The sequence below is a fragment of the Betta splendens genome, chromosome 5 (assembly GCF_900634795.4).
Source record: "Betta splendens chromosome 5, fBetSpl5.4, whole genome shotgun sequence".
In the NCBI taxonomy this organism is placed as follows: domain Eukaryota; kingdom Metazoa; phylum Chordata; class Actinopteri; order Anabantiformes; family Osphronemidae; genus Betta; species Betta splendens.
The window spans coordinates 8680676-8702766 of record NC_040885.2 but is presented as its reverse complement, the minus strand read 5'-3'; the positions used below and the strand labels follow the sequence as shown (position 1 = coordinate 8702766).

At 43.8% G+C, this 22091-nt stretch overlaps 3 protein-coding genes across 7 annotated transcripts; all 3 read right to left on the bottom strand.

Annotated features, from left to right (window-relative positions):
- Window positions 1–1000: 1000 nt before the first annotated feature.
- Window positions 1001–6606, bottom strand: mdm4 (MDM4 regulator of p53). Of its 4 annotated transcripts, none has more exons than XM_029151199.3 (11): window positions 6407–6594; window positions 5868–5952; window positions 5684–5758; window positions 5433–5566; window positions 5305–5354; window positions 4803–4867; window positions 3621–3717; window positions 3377–3537; window positions 3049–3231; window positions 2871–2939; window positions 1001–2785 (listed from the first exon to the last, which is right to left on the bottom strand). In XM_029151199.3, exons 2-11 carry the CDS (start codon window positions 5937–5939, stop codon window positions 2216–2218), a joined length of 1476 nt encoding a protein of 491 aa, XP_029007032.1. In that variant the 5' UTR covers window positions 5940–5952; window positions 6407–6594; the 3' UTR covers window positions 1001–2215. The 4 variants fall into 4 exon arrangements, 3 of the variants coding, with proteins under 3 accessions (XP_029007032.1, XP_029007030.1, XP_029007031.1); XM_029151197.3 differs by having other exon boundaries at window positions 3049–3246; window positions 6407–6593; XM_029151198.3 differs by lacking the exon at window positions 6407–6594 and adding an exon at window positions 6213–6273 and having other exon boundaries at window positions 3049–3246.
- A 641-nt stretch (window positions 6607–7247) lies between these two features.
- On the bottom strand, window positions 7248–18169 carry LOC114855942 (sortilin-like). Of its 2 annotated transcripts, none has more exons than XM_029151478.3 (19): window positions 17866–18169; window positions 14132–14194; window positions 13982–14055; window positions 13802–13904; window positions 13555–13716; window positions 13344–13417; window positions 12529–12578; window positions 12330–12457; window positions 11921–12221; window positions 11720–11832; window positions 11501–11603; window positions 11254–11422; window positions 10978–11162; window positions 10723–10912; window positions 10325–10441; window positions 9963–10071; window positions 9710–9822; window positions 9495–9621; window positions 7248–9417 (listed from the first exon to the last, which is right to left on the bottom strand). In XM_029151478.3, the coding sequence occupies exons 1-19, from the start codon at window positions 18079–18081 to the stop codon at window positions 9403–9405; spliced, it is 2412 nt and encodes an 803-aa protein (XP_029007311.1). In that variant the 5' UTR covers window positions 18082–18169; the 3' UTR covers window positions 7248–9402. The 2 variants fall into 2 exon arrangements, with proteins under 2 accessions (XP_029007311.1, XP_055365321.1); XM_055509346.1 differs by lacking the exon at window positions 17866–18169 and adding an exon at window positions 16309–16383.
- An 819-nt stretch (window positions 18170–18988) lies between these two features.
- psma5 (proteasome 20S subunit alpha 5) lies at window positions 18989–21956 on the bottom strand. The gene is made up of 10 exons (XM_029151480.3): window positions 21850–21956; window positions 21471–21520; window positions 21047–21113; window positions 20717–20843; window positions 20472–20539; window positions 20277–20384; window positions 20069–20127; window positions 19874–19976; window positions 19605–19691; window positions 18989–19378 (listed from the first exon to the last, which is right to left on the bottom strand). The coding sequence occupies exons 2-10, from the start codon at window positions 21497–21499 to the stop codon at window positions 19301–19303; spliced, it is 726 nt and encodes a 241-aa protein (XP_029007313.1). The 5' UTR covers window positions 21500–21520; window positions 21850–21956; the 3' UTR covers window positions 18989–19300.
- Between the last annotated feature and the right edge of the window lie 135 nt (window positions 21957–22091).

Below are 22091 nucleotides of genomic sequence, written 5' to 3'. Positions count from 1 at the left end.
ACACAGGAAGAGGAGAGTGAAGTACGGTGTATGTTTACAAAGGTGACCAACGCCGGTGTTTAGCTCCGTCCTGCTCTGCCTCCAGGAAGTTTTCCATATGCTATAGGGGATAAACAGATATTGTGTTAAGTTATTCTGGGATGTCGGGATGGAAACATCCAGGTCCCTCATAACTCTCTGGGCTGCGCCAGTGTAGAGCTGCCAAGCCTCCGGTGCCATGTCACCAGCGGTGTGATGCCTCCACGCTCTGAGTCACGCCAGACGCCACAGAGCGAGCGCGCAACCATTCTGGTGCAGCAGCTGAGAGCGGTGAGTGCTTTATGCAAGTCACAGGGAGGACGGCCAAGCCCTCGACTCTCTAATAAGCCGTTTGTTAGTAGGGGCAATAATGCCTTTAATCAAGCAGAACGCTCACTGCGTTTTATGACGTACTGCGTTTCTGCCCCTCCGCATTCAATAAGAGCTGTCATTTGTTACGTAGTGAGCCTTTAAAATATGAAACATATAAACCTTTGAATAACAGTGTATCGAATGAGGTCTGAAGTCATTTAATCAATTAGTGCGGACTTTAAATCTATACACACACAGTGAGTAAGCAAAGGGGGGATTGCAGGTGCTGGAGCCAACGAGAGGACACTCTGACAGCTGGCCGGTCATTCAATGACTTAGTCTTTAGTCAAAGCACACAAACACTGCAGGTACAAGCCCTTTGGAGAGAAAGTCAAATAAATCACACTATTAACCCCCCCCCTATTACTGCTCCACAAAACAAGTGACTTTATTTAGCGGCTAATAGGAAAGAACAGGTATATTGGCTGTACCATGTGTGAACACATTACATTTGTATTTTCAGTTAATGCCACCCAATGTCTTTGTTTCATCGTCGTGGACCATCACGGGCAGTTTAATAAGGACTAAATCACCTTTGAGCTCGATATCTAGAGGAGGTTCGTATCTCAGAGTGCACAATGATGTCGATAAATACAGACTTCGCTATTTCTTTAAAGGTTTTATTAAGCTAATATAGCTTTCACACAGCTTAGTGCTGGTGCTAAACACTGTACAGCTTCTGTGGGCATCAGACACAGTAATGGAGACATATCTCCACCTGCTGGCAGAAAGATTAGGCTTGAATAAAGCGCATACCGCATCTATAGATAGATCACACATTTACTGAAATAAGGTAGTTTATACATAGGCCAGCAATAGAACTTTCACAAAATGCATTAGCAGTAAAATAAAATCTGTTATATACAAATTAAAGTCATTACTTGGCAGTGTAATGCATCAATCAGTCCTCCGACCCCCCACGACTACGGCACGGACATTTTCAGCGATGGCACAGTTTTCAGAAAACACGCTGCTGGAAAATCAACAATACAACTCTGTAACAAGTGCTGCCTTTTCTGCTTCATTTATGTTGGTCATCTAAAGAAAACAATTATAAATAAATTAAATACAAAAACAACATACAAAAAAATTCTAAAGTCAGAACGAGCACACGGAATTAACCCGGTAAGTACGACGGCAACTGCATGCACAACAAAGCATTTTACCAGCTGAAACTCTTCTCAAACAGGTTTAGTTCAGTTCTACAGTATGGGGTTGAGAGAAATGGAACTTTAGTGACCACATATATCATAGTACATTCATTTTGTGAGAATAGAACATTTAAGAATATTTATATTTAAATGTGGATAAATTGTTTTAGGAACTGCTCATCTTTAGTCTTGTCTTTCTAACTCGAATCTTAAGAGTCTAGGCAAGATAAAAAAAATGCTTTATGTACTACAGGATATATTACTTAAAAAAAGCCATAATGCAGCTTTGTCAGGAAAATGGAATTTGTGAATCTAGGAGGCAAAACATTTAAAAGACAACAAAACAAGCACTATCATCTCTCAAACAGCACAACTTAAACGCAAAGGAAAGAAGCACCTGATGGCATCTAATAAATATATAATTTGCTTGTCTCTTAAATAATTGTGGCACCAATACAAGCATTTGGTATGAGGAACGTTCCAGTCCAGGTTTGTATCACCAATAATAATGCAGAGTAACCCATACAGGCAAAAACAAGTTTCACCAGGTGCTCTTATTTTTAGGTACGTTAAGGTGCACAACTTGTGTGCCAGTCGACGAGCAGAGCATTGTGCATGCATGTATGATCAAATGGTTTTCAAATACAACTCTTAAATTAGAACTGCTGTGAATTTTAGAGAATAAATATCTTAATAACCTTCTGAATGATCTTTCCACATCCTGGACAAGGAGCCTGGAACTTGTGCAGCCTCCTCGCACAGGGGAAGCACGTAAGCAGATGAGCTGTACGACCGTGTATTATGTTTCCATTACGCGGTCGCACTCGGCAGAGCTTGCAGGGTTCCAGCAGAGCCTCAGGCCTGACTTCCTCAACCTCCATGCCTAGATTTTCCTGACTCTCCCCTCCCGACAGCACCTCATCCTTGTGGAAGCTGGCGGGCCGCGGCCGCTTGTCTTTTCCCATGGCCATAGGGGGCAATGGTCGGTCTGCAGTGGAATGGGAGGGCAGGATAACAGGGTCAGACACTGTTCGGGTGCAGTCTGGGACATCGAAGCCTGCCTCGCTGTCATCATCCTCATCTTGGGCGATAAGAGAGCTACATGCTGCGATGTCAGGAACAGAAAGGGAATGGACGAGTCGAGGAACATCTTTGTACCAGTTCTTCTGTAGAGCCCAGCAGCGAACACAATACCTCTGGAGAGGTGTATTATACTTCTTACACTCTGTGCACTGCCATGCATCCTAAGAGGAAAACACAAAAGTAAGACACCTTTAGACTGAAATCCACAAATACAAAATGCAAAAAGGGAAATAAAAATCCACAGACCTGTGTGGAAACCTCTGTATCCGTATCATCGCTCAGGCACTGAGAGTCGTCATCTGGCTCCTCCTGCATCTGCACAAATATATAGATAATTTTGATTAATTATATCAGCCACGCTCCTTCAATTTTTTTAATAAATCATATTTATAGAATGTTCATATATTAAAATACAACAACTCACCTCTCGATCTGCCTTTTCCTCTTTACCGCCTCCATCATCATCCTCAGGTGGGGCCTCCCCTTCTCCTCTGCTGCCTTCCTCCAGTGCAGCCTCTTTCATCTCCACACTGACCTGTTCACTCTCACCTTCAGTCAGGAACCAGAGGTCATCGGTAGTGTCCGACACAATAGCAGTGTCTTCCTCCTGTGCGGGCGACAGCTGACACATCAGTCAGACCACCATTGTTACCGTTCAATTTGTTTCGCTGGACAAGTAGTGACAACTTGATTCGACTCAGATTCTGTTTACTGCAGTGCTATAAAACCAAACAACAAACGAGGCTTCTTACTTGGTTTGTGTGAATGTCTGTGGACCCATTGCTCCTGCAGCTGTAGTTACTACGGAGGTTACCCAAAAACCACCAAGGGAGGCCAGAGAGGTCCCACTCTTCTAAAGTAACATCCAATTTGGGTCGTTTGCAGGCTGACCGCGGCATTCCTTCGAGAGAGTCTGGCAAGTTTTTGAACAGTTTTATAACACATTTTTAACAATTTTGGTGACAAACATATTCCTGAGCAATTAACAAAATTTACCTTCATCTGGCTCACGAGGTCGCCTCTGAGAGGGGGTCTGCAGGAGAGGCCCACCACTACAAGCCTCTAGTCCTGCTTTGACCACTCCTCCACAGATCTACAATGTAAAAAATTAGAAAGACAAAATTTAGAAGACAGGACCATGACTGGGCACTTGGAGGACTCACAGCTCCTTTTCAAGAGGCCTCTGGGAGTGGATGGTGGTTCAGGGAGCAAGGGGTTGGGTCAATTGGAGGGCATCATAGGGAAAGGAGGTCAGAACAAATTTAGGGGGGGAACTGTGGCACTGAAGGGCACAAAGCCAAAGAAAAACAGACCACAAAAAATATGTTTAAATTGAGCAATCTAAATAGTGGAAGTTAATAATTACTTATTATAAAAAGCAATACATATATACTTCTTGATAACTAAGAGTCTTAGTCTTATTACGAAAGAGAGATGAGAAAAAAACAACAACATTTGATCAAACGAGTATAATCAGTGCTGCACTTTGTCAGCTCTCTGGAGCAGATTTAGTACATGCAGCAAAGAGGAATGTAGCAATTAATTTGATTCATATGAACACGCTGTAGTTCCAAATTTACTAGAACGACATAAGTGAGCATACAACAAAGTCTACAAAGTAAAGTTTTGATAGGGGGGTAGGAAAGACGGGTAAAGGAACGAGGGGGATGGGTGGAGAGGTTTAGGGACATTGTTAGGCCCTGTGCCTGATCAGGAGCTGTGATCCTCCAGTTATTAGCAGAGAAGAGAACTCTGAGACAGACAGAGACAATGACTCTGCCCCCCATCCACTGGGTGGAGCTGGTGGGCTGCAACAATCTGCTAGCAAAAACAAAGCCACCAGACCAAACCAGGGATGGAGTTGTACAGAGACGGTGCCACTCTGTACAAATGCACACCAACGAAGACAGCAGCCCTTGGCCTCTCTGCTCACTACACACAGGCAAACAGAGGCTCATCTTCACAGACTTAGTAAAAGAGTGTTACACTAAGTCTAGTGTTACAATTGCTGTAGGAAGAGTATATGGAACCCTTTGTCATAAAAACAGCATTTTTAAATATTTATTCTTAAACTATGCTAATGAGCCTGTTAGTCCTGTCTTTTTGTTTTTACAAGTGCTGTGAGGTGAGAATGGCTGGGGGACTCCGTTTCTTCTGAGCACCATGCTTCAGCTTTACCTGACCACGATCCTCCACTCCGCCCTCAACACATTCACGGCCCACAGAAAGATTCTCTGCAGCGTCTGCATTTCAGATAAGACACAGTAACAAAAAAAACAGACACCCCCACCCTTTATTATAGCACAACAAACTCTCTCAAGGTCTCCCGCTTCTTCTTCTGTGGTTTTGTGAACTAGACAGAAAAATAGGTTCTTCTGGTCCTATCCAGAATCCCCACATTAGTTGTACTATCACAGTCACAATGTAAACAACAAGAAACATGTTTGTCTCCATAGAGGGAATATAGTGGCAGGGCAATCATCTTCCCGGGGATTTTGAAACATACTATGGATAAGATTTAAATTAAAAAGACAATATATTGTACACTCACCACAGTTATACCATGGCATAATTCTACAAATTGTGTATAAATATTGCCCAGATCTTTTTTTATACCTGTTGACATAAACTTAATTTCACATTAAAATGTACGAAAACATTAAATGAAAAGGTCACTTACCACTGTTACCAAGAACAACCACATATTTCTTCAGCATGTCATACACCGGGCTGTTTTAAAAAATAAAAAATAGCTTATAGTAGACACCTTTAAAATATGTAGATTTGCACAGTATATATATCTCATACCTCGGGTTCTTGACGGAGAAGCTCTCCACTTCCAGCAGCTCTCCCAAAGGGTCATCTTGACAGTGGACAATGTGCTGCCTCTGTTTGTCATACAGTTGCTTCCCCATGATATACTGTCCCAAATAGTGCATCACCTAGACAAGACACTGGATTTTAGCACAAACCACATACAGGGCTCATCTTACCAGCTATCGGTGAGCCAGTTCAACAGGTTTGCGCGCTGAGAAACTAAAATCACTACACAAGCCAACCTCCTTCAGTGTGAAGACATCTTCCTGGGCTCCGGCCACACGCAGAATCTGTAGGAGAGGGGCTTTGGGCTGCACCTAATATTTAGCGGCGGGTGGAGTAGCACTTTTTAGCATCAAACATAAATCATACATATGTTTATCCACCATTAGTGCGGAGCAGCTGTCTAATCATATCCTGTCGTACCTGATTTCCCTCTCCAGGCAGTGTCCTGCATGACGAACTTGATGTCGGAGAGTGGGCTGATAGAGAGCTCATAGTAAACGAACGTCTGGAATTATAAACAAAAATAAAACCTTTAAAATAAAATTACAAGAAACAACTCAATGAACACAAAATAGTTTGGTCAACTTGTATGCAAAAAAACTACACGACAGCAACTTCAAGATCAATATGCTACGAGCGTTTTTACTTTTCCTTTTGCAACTACTGTTATTACGTACAAATAGCGAGGCCTGTATGGATACGCCTCATTTTCGTGCACTACACTAGAAAAGGTAGCTAGATTCGCAAAAATGTACGGGAAAATACCAGAATGCACGAGGAATTCCCATGGCACACTACCCGGGACATCTGCTTATCTGTGGCAGGTGGCGAATGTGCTATCGTTATTAGCTAATGCCTTAGCTGGTTAGCCCACTATCGCAACGGCAGCGCTAACGTTAGCTGCTAGCTTAGCAGGCGGGCTAACGTCTCAAAGACACGGCCGTTAAACGCCTCCTCACCGTGATGAGTTGTCATTACTTCACAGCTTCGACATTGCTCCACACACAACGCTGGCTTTTGCATTTGCACGACATCGTAGAACGTATACACTCAGATAGTCCAATTTAAGTTTTCCCCATTGCTTATCCCCAACTAGCAACTAACTGAACTACAGATTCAAACGATGAATTGATCTAAATAACTTCCGGTGACAGTTACACAAGAGGCCGACGTGTCGCCCCCTACCGCCAGATGTTGGTCACTGACACCTGCAACAAGGCCGGCGTATTTGTCTTCTCTCAATATATATTGTAATGTTTTATGTTCAACAGGTGAATATAGAATTAGACAAACAGTGATTTTTCATAAGCTGACAGCTCAAACAATATACTTAGAAATGCCTACTATAAATTATAGGTCATTGTAAATTTATATACAATAGTTCATCCAACTCCATATAACTTAGTATATGCAGTACTGAATAATGCAAATAGTTTAAATCTGCTTGATTTTAAGGACTGTGCTTGTTTATTATCTTGATATAGCTTTATAACCTGTATTTTTATATATTTTAAATATATATGTATATTTGTATATTTTAAATTCAGGAAGACAGTTGTCATGTTCATTTCAGCATCAGCAGCATATTAAAAACAATATTCATTATAATCATAATTTCATAATACTGTTACAGGTGTCACATGCTAGTAGCAGATGCAATTCTTTACATTCATATTTTTACATAATCTTATTGCCAGAATTGGATTGTATATTTTATTGACATAACCCAAACCTAACTGAAACGATCTACAAGAGTTTGTCTTGACTAATTCAATAAAGGCATCAAAGTTACTCATCATCTATGCTACAAGGTGGTTTAATTTAAAAACGCGCTACGATATCAGCAAAGAAAACTGAATGGAAGATCACAATTCACGGCCCTCGTGTTTTAAACTTTACATGTACAAGGAGTCACAAATGCAACATTTTCACAGATCTGTATTTACAGTGCAAAACACATCATTGGATCCAGTAAATAGCTGGCTTTGTTCTAACACATGCGTAAATAATGGAACAGCAAGCAACCATCCAACAAACCTTGAGAATATGCCTCTACATTAGGCCATTTTAGCTTATTCGCTGGGGTATTATTGCCTCTGCTGGAGAATACAAACAGCGGACCAAAGCCCTGCTTGTTTTTAATTTGACAGGTTTTAGAATGCAGCCCAAAAATGATAGCCAGCAAAATATTAAGGGACCTGTCATACTTGTAAAAATGGTCTCACATTAAACTTTTGTTTTATTATTACTGTAAATATCATGCAACCTCTGAGAATTAGTTTGGACATTGCTAAACAAAAGAAGATTTATACAGTAGTATCCTAATAGTTTTATGGTAATATGTCACAGACTATAGATTGACTGACACTGTGACAGTTCTTCTGTTGCCAAATTTGTAGTGTGCTCTTTAAAAATGATTATTCGGATAATTTTGGCTGCACCCACATTAAGATCTACAGACAAATGCATATTGGTATTGGCTATACTGTATATGGAAAACACCACACAAAAGCAAATGCAAAACACAATAACGCAACAGTAACACAATGAGCCTTCACAGAAATATCTAAAAGTTCAAGTAAAGGGTCTGTTTTAAAATGAGTTCAGTTTCAGCTAGAAAATTAAACAGCAAAAGTGCTTTGGCAAACAATTCAAGTCTTTCATTTCCACCAAACACACACACACACACACACACACACACACTTGTACTTACATAGAAGTGAGGACCTCCATTGCCTTTTCTAGCCCGTAACCCTAACCATCACACCTACAGTAAAGGCAGACCTCTAACCTTTGCTCTAATCCGAACAAAAACTCAATTCTAACCTTAGCCCTAAAATCACATCTAAACCCTCAAACAGGCCTTTAAAGGACTAGCGTCCAAAATGTCCTCACTTTGTTAAAATGTCCTCCATTTGGTAGGAAAATACGTTTTATTGTTCTCACTTTGACGCAAGTACGAGTACTAGAACAAGTACACACACACACACACACACACACACACACACACACACACACACACACACACACACACACACACACACACACACACACACACACACACAAACAGGGGAGCAGAAGAAATTGGTTGTTAGAAGGTACACTGTAAAAACTGCTTCTATGACTAATTATAAAGATGTTAGTTTCACTGGGTGCTAAGACGTTTTAGGAATAATTATTACATGCTTTCTAATCAGTTTTTTTATTTACTAGCAACCTTTATATACCATTTGATACTTTGGTTGCTACTTCATTACTGTTTGTCTCATCTACCAATTTAAACTATTTAATAATGATTGTTAACATTATCTGGTATGATTATTAAATTTATCTTCCTAATTAAATAGTGACAATTTTCTGCTTTCATTGGTGTCAGGTGACATTTTGTATCTAAACACATATTGGTTCTGATACAGTATAAACTAATAAACTATATCTGCTATTTAAATGGGAAGTGACAACGGATGAAGGAAGGAGCCTGTTTAAGTTTATATTTACAGAACAGAAAAAACTAATCTTGACAGCAGACAAAATCTCTGAGCTAAAACCTACAGATAATTTCCTGCGTTCTGTTGCTTGACTTCCTCCTAAAAGAATATCAGGCTTATATATGACAGCCTCAGTATTGAGCTTTTGCAGTGCGTCGCATCAGGAAAGGCCATTTCTTCTCTGGTCAGCGCGGAAACATATTCAATCTCAACCAACTTGACAGAACTCGCTCCGACAGAACGCACACAAGCTCTCCAGGGAATGGAGAAGATTTGTTTCCCCTCCCCAAACCAGCGATCTGCCTTTTTTTGTGGGGCCTCAACTGATATAAGGAAGCAATGGGAGAAATGGCCCCGCTGCTGCCGAGTCCTCCAGCCACCAGGGGAAAGCGAGACGTGGGAAGCAGCTGTTAATCAGCATGTGGAAGCAGTAGGTGCTGAGGCATCGTTACAGAGCGTGCTGAGACTTATTCTAGCAGGTCCTATGAAAACACACAAACAATAAACGAGGTCACAGATGGACGTACTAACACAATGCAGTGCTCTTTACACAGCATACCTGATCTGAATCCTCATTGTACTGAGCTTTTCCTGTCTCCATGTAGTGGGTGTCAACATCGTCAACACCTTCTATTTTGTTGGCCTCGACATTTTCCCTCATGACAGAGTATCGGTGGACAAGAAACCTAAAGAGGACACGTGGAAAACAACAGCATACAGTGTGTGCAGAGTTTCCTGGGGTGGTTGAGTAAAGGTGACGTTTGATTTACTGACCGGCCTCCACAGACGTATTTCTTAATCAGCCAAACTCCCACGACAGCGCTCGTCAGAAGGATCGCTATGACAACCAGCACCACGACAGCCGTGTTTGGAGGAGTGGATTCGCTCTGTTGTCACAGAAATAGAGAGAGGAAGAGATTAAGTGGATCTGTAGAGAGCATCAGGATGTTACTGTATGGAGATGATCAGGGAGACATAGTTCTACTGTGCAGACAGTCCAGTAAGACTCTCAAACAGCCAGACGAACCAGAGAATCTGGATAAAGGGCACTGCTGATGCACATCCTCCACAGGTTGGTTTCCTTCCTCTCCGGCTGGAAACCTCCTTCACACTGGTCTCCTGGAATCTTTCGGTAACTTAAAGGCAGAGGATGCGAAAAGGCTGTAAATGGTGACATCACAAACTCCAAAGAAAACGACACAAGCAGAAGAAATATGGACACGAGAGCTACAGAGAAAACGCTTGTTCCCCCTTTTGCTTCAACTGTGTAGTCAAATTAAAAATCTGACTTAAAAGGCTTTAACTTCAACTCCTTAATTTCTCCACATTCCCATAAAAACTAACATGTGGCTTAAAGTGAGTGAAGCTAGAAGGTAAAACCATCCTCACCCACTGGTCTGCAGCTGTTCAGTGGTTCCGTTCAAACAGAACTCCAGGGGACGCCCCTTCATCTCCTCCTGCTCCACACACTCGGAGCTGTTGTCTGGTCGGTAGTAGCCAAAGTCACTGAAAGGCAATACAGTGTTAGCATATACAGCTACTTGGCATGAGGCGCATGTAGGTCAGATGCTAGCAGAAAAGTTAACAATCATGCATTCCCCATATTCATTTTCCCGTGTGAAAAATAAAAGCAACTTGTGTGTTAATGTGAGGCTCAAGCTTTAAATTTACTTTGTGGCTTTGAAAAAATCTCAAAATTGATCAAGTTTCTTAACTGTAGCAAACACGGTTTAACTACCATCAACACCAGTGAATCCAAAGGGGCCACGGGCGGAACAAAGACATACCAGTGATAATCCCCCAGTGTGCACGGGCAGGCAGACGCTCTCTGGGTCATGGCGTAGTCTCTCCCCTTCCAGCACACGGAGTCTTTCCTCAGACGCAGGAAGGTCTCCTTGTAGCCCAGCACGCAGCCATCGCTGGACCCGGCGGGGTCCGCAGAGTGGGCCAGCCACTCCACGTAGTCGGCTTCCGTGCCTGCACATACGCACATTAAAAGGCAGCAGTTGCTGAATCCCACCCGTCCTCTCCCACGCACTCACAGTCTCTGGTGAGGAGTTTTTGGAAGTCCACGGTGATCACCACCCATTTGTTGAAGTCGTTCCTGTAGCCCCACAGGCTGACGTTCATGGAGCGGGACCCGGGCTCGCTGTCCAGCCCACTGAAGTGGATTGGGTCATTGGTGAAGTTGTACGTATGCCAGCACTGCCCCTCGTCAGTTGAAAACCTGACGGATGAAGGGAATAGGAACAGAGTTTGGTTGAATTGGTGCAACGCACACGACAACGATAAGAAATGGTCCGATCTGTTATTCCTACTTGATCTGGTTGACGGGTGAATTGGTGTGCTCCACAGCCACCAGCAGGCCCCCCGAGTCTAGGATGGCGTAGTGATGAGGGCCCCTGAGAGCCAGGAGCCACGTGTAGCCGCCGTCATCGGACACGTACACGTCCGGCCACACCGTCGACTCAGCGTCGCCAACGCTGCCTGCAGAAAAGGGCCGGAGGCGGCGTTAACGCACGTTCACTCGAGTGTGTGTGTGTGTGTGCGTCTGTGTGTTCATACCGTGCGCCAGGATGAGGCCCAGAGCGCTGGGCTGGGACAGAGGCAGCATGGGGACGTTCATCTTCATGCTGGTGCTGTAGGAGCCGTGGATGTGAAGTGTGCACTGTGAGGACACATCCACGGCAAATGGTCACAACGTCCACACGGCAGAGACACGTGCAGCTCCTATGATTATTCATATGTCAGCAGTGTGTGTGTGTGTGTGTGTGTGTTTCCTACTCTGGTGGGCCTGTTAGCAGAGGTCTCGGTGTCACAGTGGCTGTTCTCAGGTCTGCGCAGCGCCTGCCACTTTGCTCCTTGGTCGAAGGTGATGACCGATTCCACTGCACCGTCTACAAAGCACACAGTTACTCTGTACAGCAGCAAAGAGCATTTAAGGCCACTCAGCCTGTGTGAATCTGAGACTAGCTGCTGCCTGACCCTCCGTGAGCACGCTGGTCATGTAGACGCCCCTGAGGGAGGAGACGGCGGAGAAGTCCGTGTCACTTCCTGTGAGCGTGTAGAGGTGTCGCTCCAGGGACTTGGAGAACACGGTCCCCCTGTCGTCGGACACGTAGACGGTTCCGACGCCGGAGTCGCCGGCGTCGTCCACGTGCATGAATATCATGTCCTGCGTGGCTGCCAGGATGGAGTAGAACTGCTCGTGGTTGACGGTGGGCACCTGAGCGATGTTCCACACCTCACCTCCGTCCACGGACACGTGGATCATGCGCTCCGTGCCCTAAGACACAGACGCGCGGACGAAGAGGAAAAATTGATTAGAAAATTGATTTCATTCATACGGACACATACACACATCCTGTAGCTTCAACTGGACAGACGCACACACCGTGCCAGTCATGATGGAGGCAAAGACGAACTTCCCTCCCAGCACGAAGGAGAAGACACTTTTCGCGATGGTCGAGAAGCTTCGACCGTAGTCGCTCGTCTTTATTAACTCCAGCGTTCCTTTATCGTCTGAAAGGGACAAAGTGAGGTTACTATATGTGTTTTGCGAGTGCACGCGCGACCGCGCCGTCTGTACTCACTGCATGAATTATTGTAGGCTGCTGTGAAGTAGATGCTGTTGTTTGGACCCCTGCGGATGGAAGAAGAAAAACAACCAGGCGTGAAATCGAAAGCAAAGGAGCCAATTGTGCTTTCAGCATGTGAAAGTTGTCTCTGAGTGAATTAAATCCACTTTAGGAATTTGTAGAGATCACAGATCAAGGTTGTGGTTCCTTCTAAGTGCTGTGTGAGCGGGACACACGCTGACCCCGCCCCCCCCAGCTGTGCTCTAAGCTTTGCTCGCTGCCAAAGTGGACGAATGTTTTCACACGGCAAACATTCTGCTGGTTCAAGGACTGTGGGCGGAATGAGAATGCTGCTGCTGACTCATGATTCACCCTGACAGCAGTCTCTGCTCGCTCACTCGGCCAGTCCATGTAGGCCGGGGCCTTTAAATGACAGCCGTGGTCACGCGGAGCCACCACAACGCAGCGCTAACAGCGGCAGACGGCCGCCGCAGCCTCATGTGAACCGAGGAGCTCCGATCAAACCCGCGTCGGGAGACTTGATCCTCGGATCGGACTGCAGCGAGAGAGAGAGAGACAGCTGGAACAGCAGCGAGGGACGAACGGCACGCACTGCACGTGAAGGCACAACATGGACGAAGCGGATCCGCGTCTTACGGGTTAGAGGTGGATTTATGTTGTCATTGATCTTTCAGCTTTCATGTCGTAGCGTCATTTTACCTCATCCCTCTGCTGTTTGCAAATCTCAGACCTCCAAGAACTCTGACAGTGTCACATGTTTATTACAGCATCTGTAAAAACTATATGTTTGAGAAGATGGCAATGCTCACCATCTGACCAAGCACGCACGGTCATGGAGCTTCCTCCAGGTGGCGCCAAAGTCCTCAGACAGCCAAAGGTCCAACTTGGAGAAAAAAGTATGAACAGAACGGATGAGTATTAGTTGTGCTTTAGGAAGCAATCCGATCTCATTAAAGGATCAATGTTTGTCTAGTTCACACTCTCTGAGATTCCTGTGCGGCCGCATTGCCGCTCTGCTACCTTCAGGCTGAGCGTCAGAAGCACATTGGAGTCTGCCGGGTTGTACAGCATCTGAATGAGGGGCTCGAAAGGCAGAATGCCTGGAACAAAGGTGCTGCCGAAGTCCTGGGAGCGAAACAGTTGAAATCCCCCAACGTCCGACACGTCGCCGGTCAGGATCACCTGAACAGATGATTACCATGGTTACCATCATGCATAGATAGAGTAGGGGTATTAGTCATTAGTGTTGACGTGTGAGAGGCATGACCTTGCCCGAGTGGTCAGGACTGATGGCAATGCCAAACTCAGTCAGGATGAAGGTGTGGTTGATCAGGTGAGTCACATCTGTGAACGTCTTCCCGTAGTCCTCACTGGTGCACACGCACAGTTGGACTTAATAACAGCACATCACTTATTCCCCCATTAAGCATCCAGTGCAGTTCCTCACCTCCTGTAGAGGTTAGACTGGCCAAAGCGGATCATAAAGCGCGGGAGCTGAAACGTGGTCAGGACCAGCAGCACCTGGAGAAGGAGGGAGACGTGGCTGTCGATGATACTCAGCGATATGCAAAACCTTCAGCCACCGTAACAAACTCACCCCTGTTCCGTCTCCCACCCAGGCCAGCGACAGCGAACCCATGGTTCTCACTTTGAATGAGAACTAGAAAGGAACAAACATAATTATAGTGTTAATTCAAAAAATGTTTCGTGGCAGACTGAGGATTAAGGTATTTAGGATTATGGCTTGATTAAAATCACGCGCGCACACACACACACACGCACACACACAGACACACACATGCACACACACACGTACACACAGACACACACACACAGTTTAGTCTGTGTGAGCGGCCGATGGGACAGAATGAATTGTCCTTACTGTCCAAGGTAACTCGGCCATTTGGATGCACTCTGTGCGTGACCTACATTCCTGCCTAAATAACAAAGTTGGGGCCAGAGACAATTTCTGACATCCAGACAACAGTGAGAACGCACACACAGTTTGAGGAGGCACGTTCGTTGACTATTATTCGCCAAACTAGGAGTAAAAAGGTCAGTTTTGTAGTGAGTAAAAGAACCTCTGAACCGAACATTTACTTTGCATTAAGTGGTCCGACTGCACACAACGTCCGGGACCTTCATTCAGAGTGGCAAAACATGTTTGTTTGGGGGTTGCTGCAAGTTTCTCACCTCTTCTCATCTGGCAAGCGAGAGGCTGTTCACGAGCTAAGCTCCACCCGGGCCGGTCTGAGTGCCACTCTATAAAGCCACAGGAGGTGTCCGGGTCTGCCTGCTGGAAGGCTCCCGCTAAATAAGCCCAGTGGAACGTGGCCTGCCGTCCGAGGCAGCAACACAACACTGCCTCTCCCCAGCATAAACCGTTACAGCTAGGCTTCGGTTTTATAACAGCTGGACACCAGTTTCCAATATGAACAAAAAAACATCCTGCTGAGCTGAATGATTTGTCTAACTCACAACACCCAACAATGGTGAACAACACCACAACACTAATTGGCTAATGAGCGTAAACGGTGAATATCTGCTCACAAATGAAGCGTAAAACAAGTTATAAGTCACAAATGATGGTGCAGCATTGAAGTTTGATCTACATGATCTCTCACTCGAAGCTCAAACAGCAGCGGCTTCAACAAGTGGCAGAAAAACAACCCTATCAAGCTCCAACCACATTTCTGAGGCAGGTGGGAAAAAAACAGTGTCTACAGAAGAAGTAGAGAAATGAGCTGGAGTCAGATGGGTTCATCATCCAGGTTTGTAGAGGAACCAACCGTAACATTAGTTGTGTGGAGCTAGTTTAATTGTCCGGTGTCGTTGAAAACAGCAACAGGTTTGTGAACTTTGCCAAAAATACTTGACTTAGCACTGAGTGATTCATTTCAAGCGCACCTCAAGATTTAGTCATGCACCTGTGTTAAATTTAACCAACCATTTAACATCTGTTCCTCTGAAACCTCGACTGGACAAAGGCTGAATGGACTGAGTGCAAGTCACCGAATGATCAACTGCGTTCTAATGAAAGTCAGATGGAGCAAAACAAGTGAAAAGCAGTTTTACTAAAACGGAGGGGTTGAATACTGTATAACAATATCAATGCTCACGCAAAGCTAAATATTATGTGACCTCTCGATGCAGACGAGGCCTCGTGCTATTTACGGATCGACGTCAGCTCTCAACAGTGACCTTTGACCTCTGCAGCTCAGCCATTTAGTTTTTACAGTAAACAGCAACACCGTATGCTTAAGCATCGTACAGTCAGATGTCCACAGACGCGAATGCGGGCAGTAAGACACAGGGCCCGGGGGCGGAGGCATGTGGACGTCAGCACAACGAGCTCCTTATTCCCTCAGCTCTGGGCTTCAACCTTTGTGCTTCAGCAGTGTTTACTCACGGCAGACTTCAGTGGAGGAGGTCAAACGCTTTGGCTCTGCTCCTACACTTGAAGGACTCTGATGATGGGCTTCGCAGGGCGGAGACGGTTGTTTTGATTTTTAATTAAAAGTCTTTAAAGTGTTGAATAGCGTGAAAAAGTACTAATTGAAAACGTACAGAAAAAGAAACATTTGATGAGGAATGCTGGAAAGCCTGGTACATTCATGGTCTCCAGAGGATGTCAAGCTAATACTTGGTTTGACTGATTAGCCGCAGGTAGAACACGAACCACTAGTGCCTGCTTGAGATGCTGTTGCTGCGCTTAGTTTCCACGTGTAACTCTCCATTTCCTATGAGCGAAGGTGAGAAGCATTTCGAGCCTACCTCCAATGTTTTCTCTAGTTTGTTGATGTCATGGATTTCCTTTTGACAGCCGCAAAGTTTCCATTAATCTCCCTCCGTCTGCCTCCTTCCCCTGTCCCACCCGCTCAGCCTCTCCCTCGCACTGTGTGGAACGCCAGCTCTGCTGCAACCCACTTTCAGTCTACAGTGAAAACAGAAAACGGTGGACTACAGGATGGAGTCAGGACAAAAATAATCCAAACTATTTGCAAACCAGGCTTCACACAAACACGCAAAAAAAGGGAAAATGAGACAAAGTCTGGTTGATGAGGAACATCCTGTGTCCATTAGTCCTCAAATAGCACAGGAATGCTTCCAACCTGGCTGTTCACACCGAGAACCCTGATCAAATGTGGAGCACATGGAAAAAGAACATCTATATATGCAGACAATGACCCCTGCGCGAACCCTGCAGCTGTGATAATGTAAAGCTCAGGCGTAAGTCGAGCAGAAAAAATGTGCCGATGTGAGAGAGAGCGAGACCCGGAGGAGACGGGATGAGTCTGCTCTCTGTGAGGTCGCGGAGCCGCTCTCGTGCTCAAAAGCTAGTCCAGGTGTCGGAGCCACAAAAATTATGTAACGTCCACTTCTTCGATCACTCTCTCTCTCTCTCTCTCTCTCTCACACACACACACACACACACACACACACACACACACACACACACACACACACACACACACACACAACAAGAGGACTTCCCTGCGGAGCTGTGCAGCTTAGGACCAACTTGTTATTCTTAAAAATTCCTCTGGACATCAGAGTTGGTCCAGTCGAACTTCATGTTGTTCCGAAGTGAAACGAGGTGTTTTGGGGTCTTTCATGACATTAAAAAGGTGGAAAGTGTATTAAAAAAACAAGACGGCTGTTCGACGGGCCGAGAACCTCGGCTTTGAGCAGCCTGCAGGAACACAGTGCAGTTGGTCTATTTCTGTGAATATGAAGGAGCCGTATGAATGGGAATCTGGGCCTGTAATCAGTGACTCTATGCTAAAACTATGTGACGTAGTTTAAAATGACAGGTACAAGAAGGTTAAAGGTTGTAGCCCCAAAGTCTTGATTTGCCTGTCAGACAGGAATTTTTTAACAATATAATACACAATAATTGAACATTTTCATTATTTTTGACAGTTCTAGTCTTGTATTACTAAAGTTTATTAGACATGCAAAAATGTATTATTGATTCAGTTTTAGTCTAGAAGTAACTTTTTAAGTTATAAACTGTCCAGAAACATGAATGTTACGATGATATTACGATTAACGGGAAAAAAAAAACTTTATTCCCGAAAAGGCAGAGATCTGAAAGGCTTCAAGCTACTGTTTAGCGCGTGACTAATCGTCTTGCCGCATGTTTCGCATCTTCCAGGCTGGTTTCAGTTTGAACCCCGTTTGCGGTGCGGACCCCGCGCAGCTCCGCGTGGCGGCTGGTCGCGGACAGACCGGGGGGGAGTCACGCTCGACTGTCGCTAACAAACGGGGGCGCGTTAACGCAAGGCGGACACCGTCCCGGCGGAGAGCGCACGTGCGGAGGACACTTACGCTGTGGCTGCTGTCGCGCAGCGTTGCCTCCGCGTCAGCCAGACTCGCACACGTCTGTTCATTCAGTCCTGCGCTGCGTTTCCCCGGACTCCGTCGCACCCCATCCCTGCCAAACTGCAGCCTCTTCTCACCTGGCGTGTTTCCCCCCACTTGGAAGTCTCTGCCCAGCGCGGAGGAAAACAAGCCGAGCGCCAAAACGCAAGAGAGCGAGATCATGTTTACAAGAACTGCCGAAGTTCAGGCTCCGAGAAACTCATCTGTCCCAACAACAGTCGGCTCCACATGCCCCCCTCATCGCGGAGTGCATCTTGAATAACGGCCCACTCACCCCGACACCCGATTGGTCAGCGCCAGAATATCCCGCCGCCTGATTGGTCAGCGGGAATCGGGGGACGTGAGATTTCTTTGTGGCGCTAAATCGCCCCCTGGTGGAAACACCGCGCATAGACCAGCAAGGTTTTTTTATTCTTCTAACTGGTTAATGATTCTTAGAAGCAGAACAGTCCGAAGGAAATGTGTCATGATTCATAGTAACAAAAAAGAACAAAAAAGGGATAAACAGACTCAAAGTATTGGAAACACTTTGACGGACACGTTGGTAAAAAACATAATTCAGTGGAAGTAAAAGCAGATTTAACAGTTTAGTTTATTATGCGCATTTATCACGAAAACTTTGTTATTTCAGTGATGGAAAGTCTTTCCTTATTCTACCATACTTGCCTCATTTGAAATGAATATAGTTACAAATGTAAATAATGTAAAAAAACATAAAAATGATTCATTTACCATTTGTCATTTAATCAACTATTGCTGATTGAGCTGTTTATTTTATTGTGGATACCCAAACTTAAGAGGCACTCATAATATATATATATATATGCACCTTTAAGTTAAAGGTTTAGGGTTAAAGACAGAACATAAACTGTAATCTACAGAATCTGACTATATCATATGCATTTCTTCACCACTAGATAAAGCAACTTTTAGTAACAATGTTATTTTCAATTAACCTTACACTGCCTCTAAACTAAACTATTTTTTTCTAACAGTACTAACTGTGGCTTGTACTGTTAAAAAGAAAATAACCAAAAATACCAAAAGAAATAACGCAAGCACAGACAAATCACTTTCTGAATACAACAGTTTAATTGCGGTAATGATTCGTAACAAAAAATATCCCCCTTCCTTCTGCCACTCAGTTAAACGCGCTGGTCAGACTATTTTACAGAGCTTTTCAGATACTGAGAGACAAGAAGTAATTTAGTACATTACAAAGAGAAGCCTCTGTGCATGTAAAAAAAATCTGAATGCAGAACGAGGGAGAATGTGCTGAAGGAAAGTTGTGGTTGTGTTGCAACATTCAGCCCAGGTGTTCTTTTGCATCCTCACCTCTTCTGCATAGAGCTCAAACCAAGACCTTTAAGTCTTTGCTGCTCTAGATATCCTTGATTACATCTTCCAGCTCTTCTTTGGAATACATGTGAAAGGTTTTCCCAGGCTCTACTGTGGCCAGCTAGAGAAAAAACATTAAAAAAAAGATTTATAAAGACTGCAAGATCCCCACCATTTCAATGCTAATAGCGCTGCAACATATTTAGTCAAGCAAAAGTCAACAACTTTGCAGCTGTTGGTATAACTCGATATTTGAATGTCTCAATTTAAACCTGAAATATCTGTGAAAGTTCTTCATTTTAATAAGTCTGAGTATTTTGAGAAATCTTAAGAATTGAGAAACAAACCTCAATGTTGGTGGCATTGAGCTTCTCCTCCATCACTTGCTTCAGAATGGTGAGAGATGATTTGATGGCGTCCTTTAGTGACATTGACTTTCCAGGTAGAACAAGAAACAAAAAAAGTTGTACTATTTAATGATGGTTATTGACAACCTGTGATTTGGAAATAAAAGAAAGTGCAGCTACAGTAAACCACCTAACATGCAAGGTGGCAGCTTTAAACAACAAAATTTGCTTAGCTACTTTTCATGTTGAGAATAAAAACAGGCAGGTACCTTGTGGTAGACCTCTTGCAGAGAGCTCTGTGCCCCCTCAGATGCTGAGCCAATAGCTCTGGCATCGCACTGCACAAACGTTCCAGATGGATCCATGTGGTACCTACATTTATACACCAAAGGTTTAACTCTATGGGTGACAGCTGTCATTACAAATGCATATTTAATGATGTTCAAACAGTAATGTTTACATACAGCTGTGGTCCTTTTTCATCAACTCCTCCAAACAAAAGTGCTACGCCAAATGGTCGACTCTGTACAGAAAACACCATGGAGAAATGAACAGAGGCAGAAGAACACAAATTGTGCCAGTTTACAGATACATTACTGTTCGCCTGCTAATTCACAAGTGATTAGCCTGAGGTTTGAATGAGTAAACATTTTACATTTGGAATACACTGACCATGGCACCAGGATCAGCATCCTCCTCTCCAAACTGCAGTGCCAGGTTGGACACAGCCTGAGTCACACTCTCCACGGTCATTGTCTCATTGTATGTAAACCAGTGGTTCTGAGGAGGACATGAAACAAGTCATCTCGGATAAAACAAAGCTAGCAAACTGTCAATAATATTTTAAACTGTGCTCATGACCCATACCTGTGTTTCCACTCTTGCTTTGTCAATTAGAGTCTTGGCATCAGCTATCAAGCCACTCATCGCACAACCTTTAGTAGTAAAAGAAACAAAACTGTTAACTCATCACATACTGCAGCACAGACCCACGCAAAGGAATAAATTGTGTATAAGGTGGATTTGCTCATACCTAAAATATGTTACTACATGCATGCTTGAGGTACTTTTCCCATTGACAACTAACAATGTATTTTTTTAATGTTCTTTACCAATATGACTGTCAATCTCCACTATTTTCTCAATGCTGTTGGGCTCCATCAGGGGAGAGGTGATCCTCTTCTCCACAGCCAGACACACCCCCTCTGCTGTCTGGATGCCGATGGCTGTGGAGCCCAACTGACAGAGCAGGGAAAAGCCAAGATGTTTGAGTAGAGTTTAAGACTAAGTCTAATCTTAGAAAGCATTATTAAACACAGTTGTTATATGTAATGTTATAAACACTACAAACTTTACATAGCAAAACATTTATTGTTAAAATCCCAAACAGCAACAATCGTTTAAAAGGTTTAACTTTGGGTAACAGTGTTTTTATTACTCACTTTAATAGCCTCTATGGCATATTCAACCTGGAACAATCGTCCTTCAGGGGAGAATGTGTTCACACCTCTGCAAAAAAAATTTACTGTTTTAAAAAGACGAAAATATTGTTGCCTCAAATAACAGAATTTTTAACATAACAGTATCTCTAGCGAGATTATGGATTAATAAAAAAATGGCGACAACGAAAGTGAAAGCGAATTTGTAAACCAGACTGTACAGTTAGCTGGTTGCTAACTTACTGCAGGACTCAACAGCAGTCAATAACATCTGGGGTTGTACAAAAACAACAAATGCAGATGTTATCCAGGAGTAAGACTACATCTCGCGTGGAAGAACCAGATTCTTGTATTTATGTACTCGTGTGTTTATTATGAATACTATGAAACGCACAATAAATGACAAAGCACTTTGAGTTGCTCTTACCTGTCATATTCTGATCTGGTCAAAAACATTTTTAAGGCTTAGAACAGGGCCTGTAACATAAAAAGAGTGACTTCTGAAAAGTGCTAAAATACACCATTAACTTAGATCATCATACAAAAATAAATATAAGTATTTGCTTTCAATGTATCCGGATGATTAGCCGGCTATGGCCAAGTTAGCTGCCATAGCGTTACCGAGCAAGCGTGCTAGCTAAACGCAACTAGCAGTCACTGAAACAAGCGCACAGAAAAGACTAAAATACGTGTTATTTTGAAGTTTCCTGCATTATAAATCTATTAAAAATGTTAAAATATAAACGACGTCGACAAGTTATGCCAAATATCTCTAGTCGATAGATTAAGGTAAATCAGCTACAAACCCTTGAATGAGTTCGCTTGTTTCAGGGAAACCGTTTCAAGTGTCACACATAAAAAAGTCGGTATCAACAAATGTAAACGAAAGTTCCGGGTGTGCATCGTGTGCAAGCAGTCAGGTCCTCTTGCCTTAGGCTAACAGAGAAAAGTTGGAAAAACATAAATAAATAAAAATGCTGTGAATAATCAAATACAGAAAACATATTCTGGATATCTGGATATATTGTGTAACACGTTTTGTTGACTA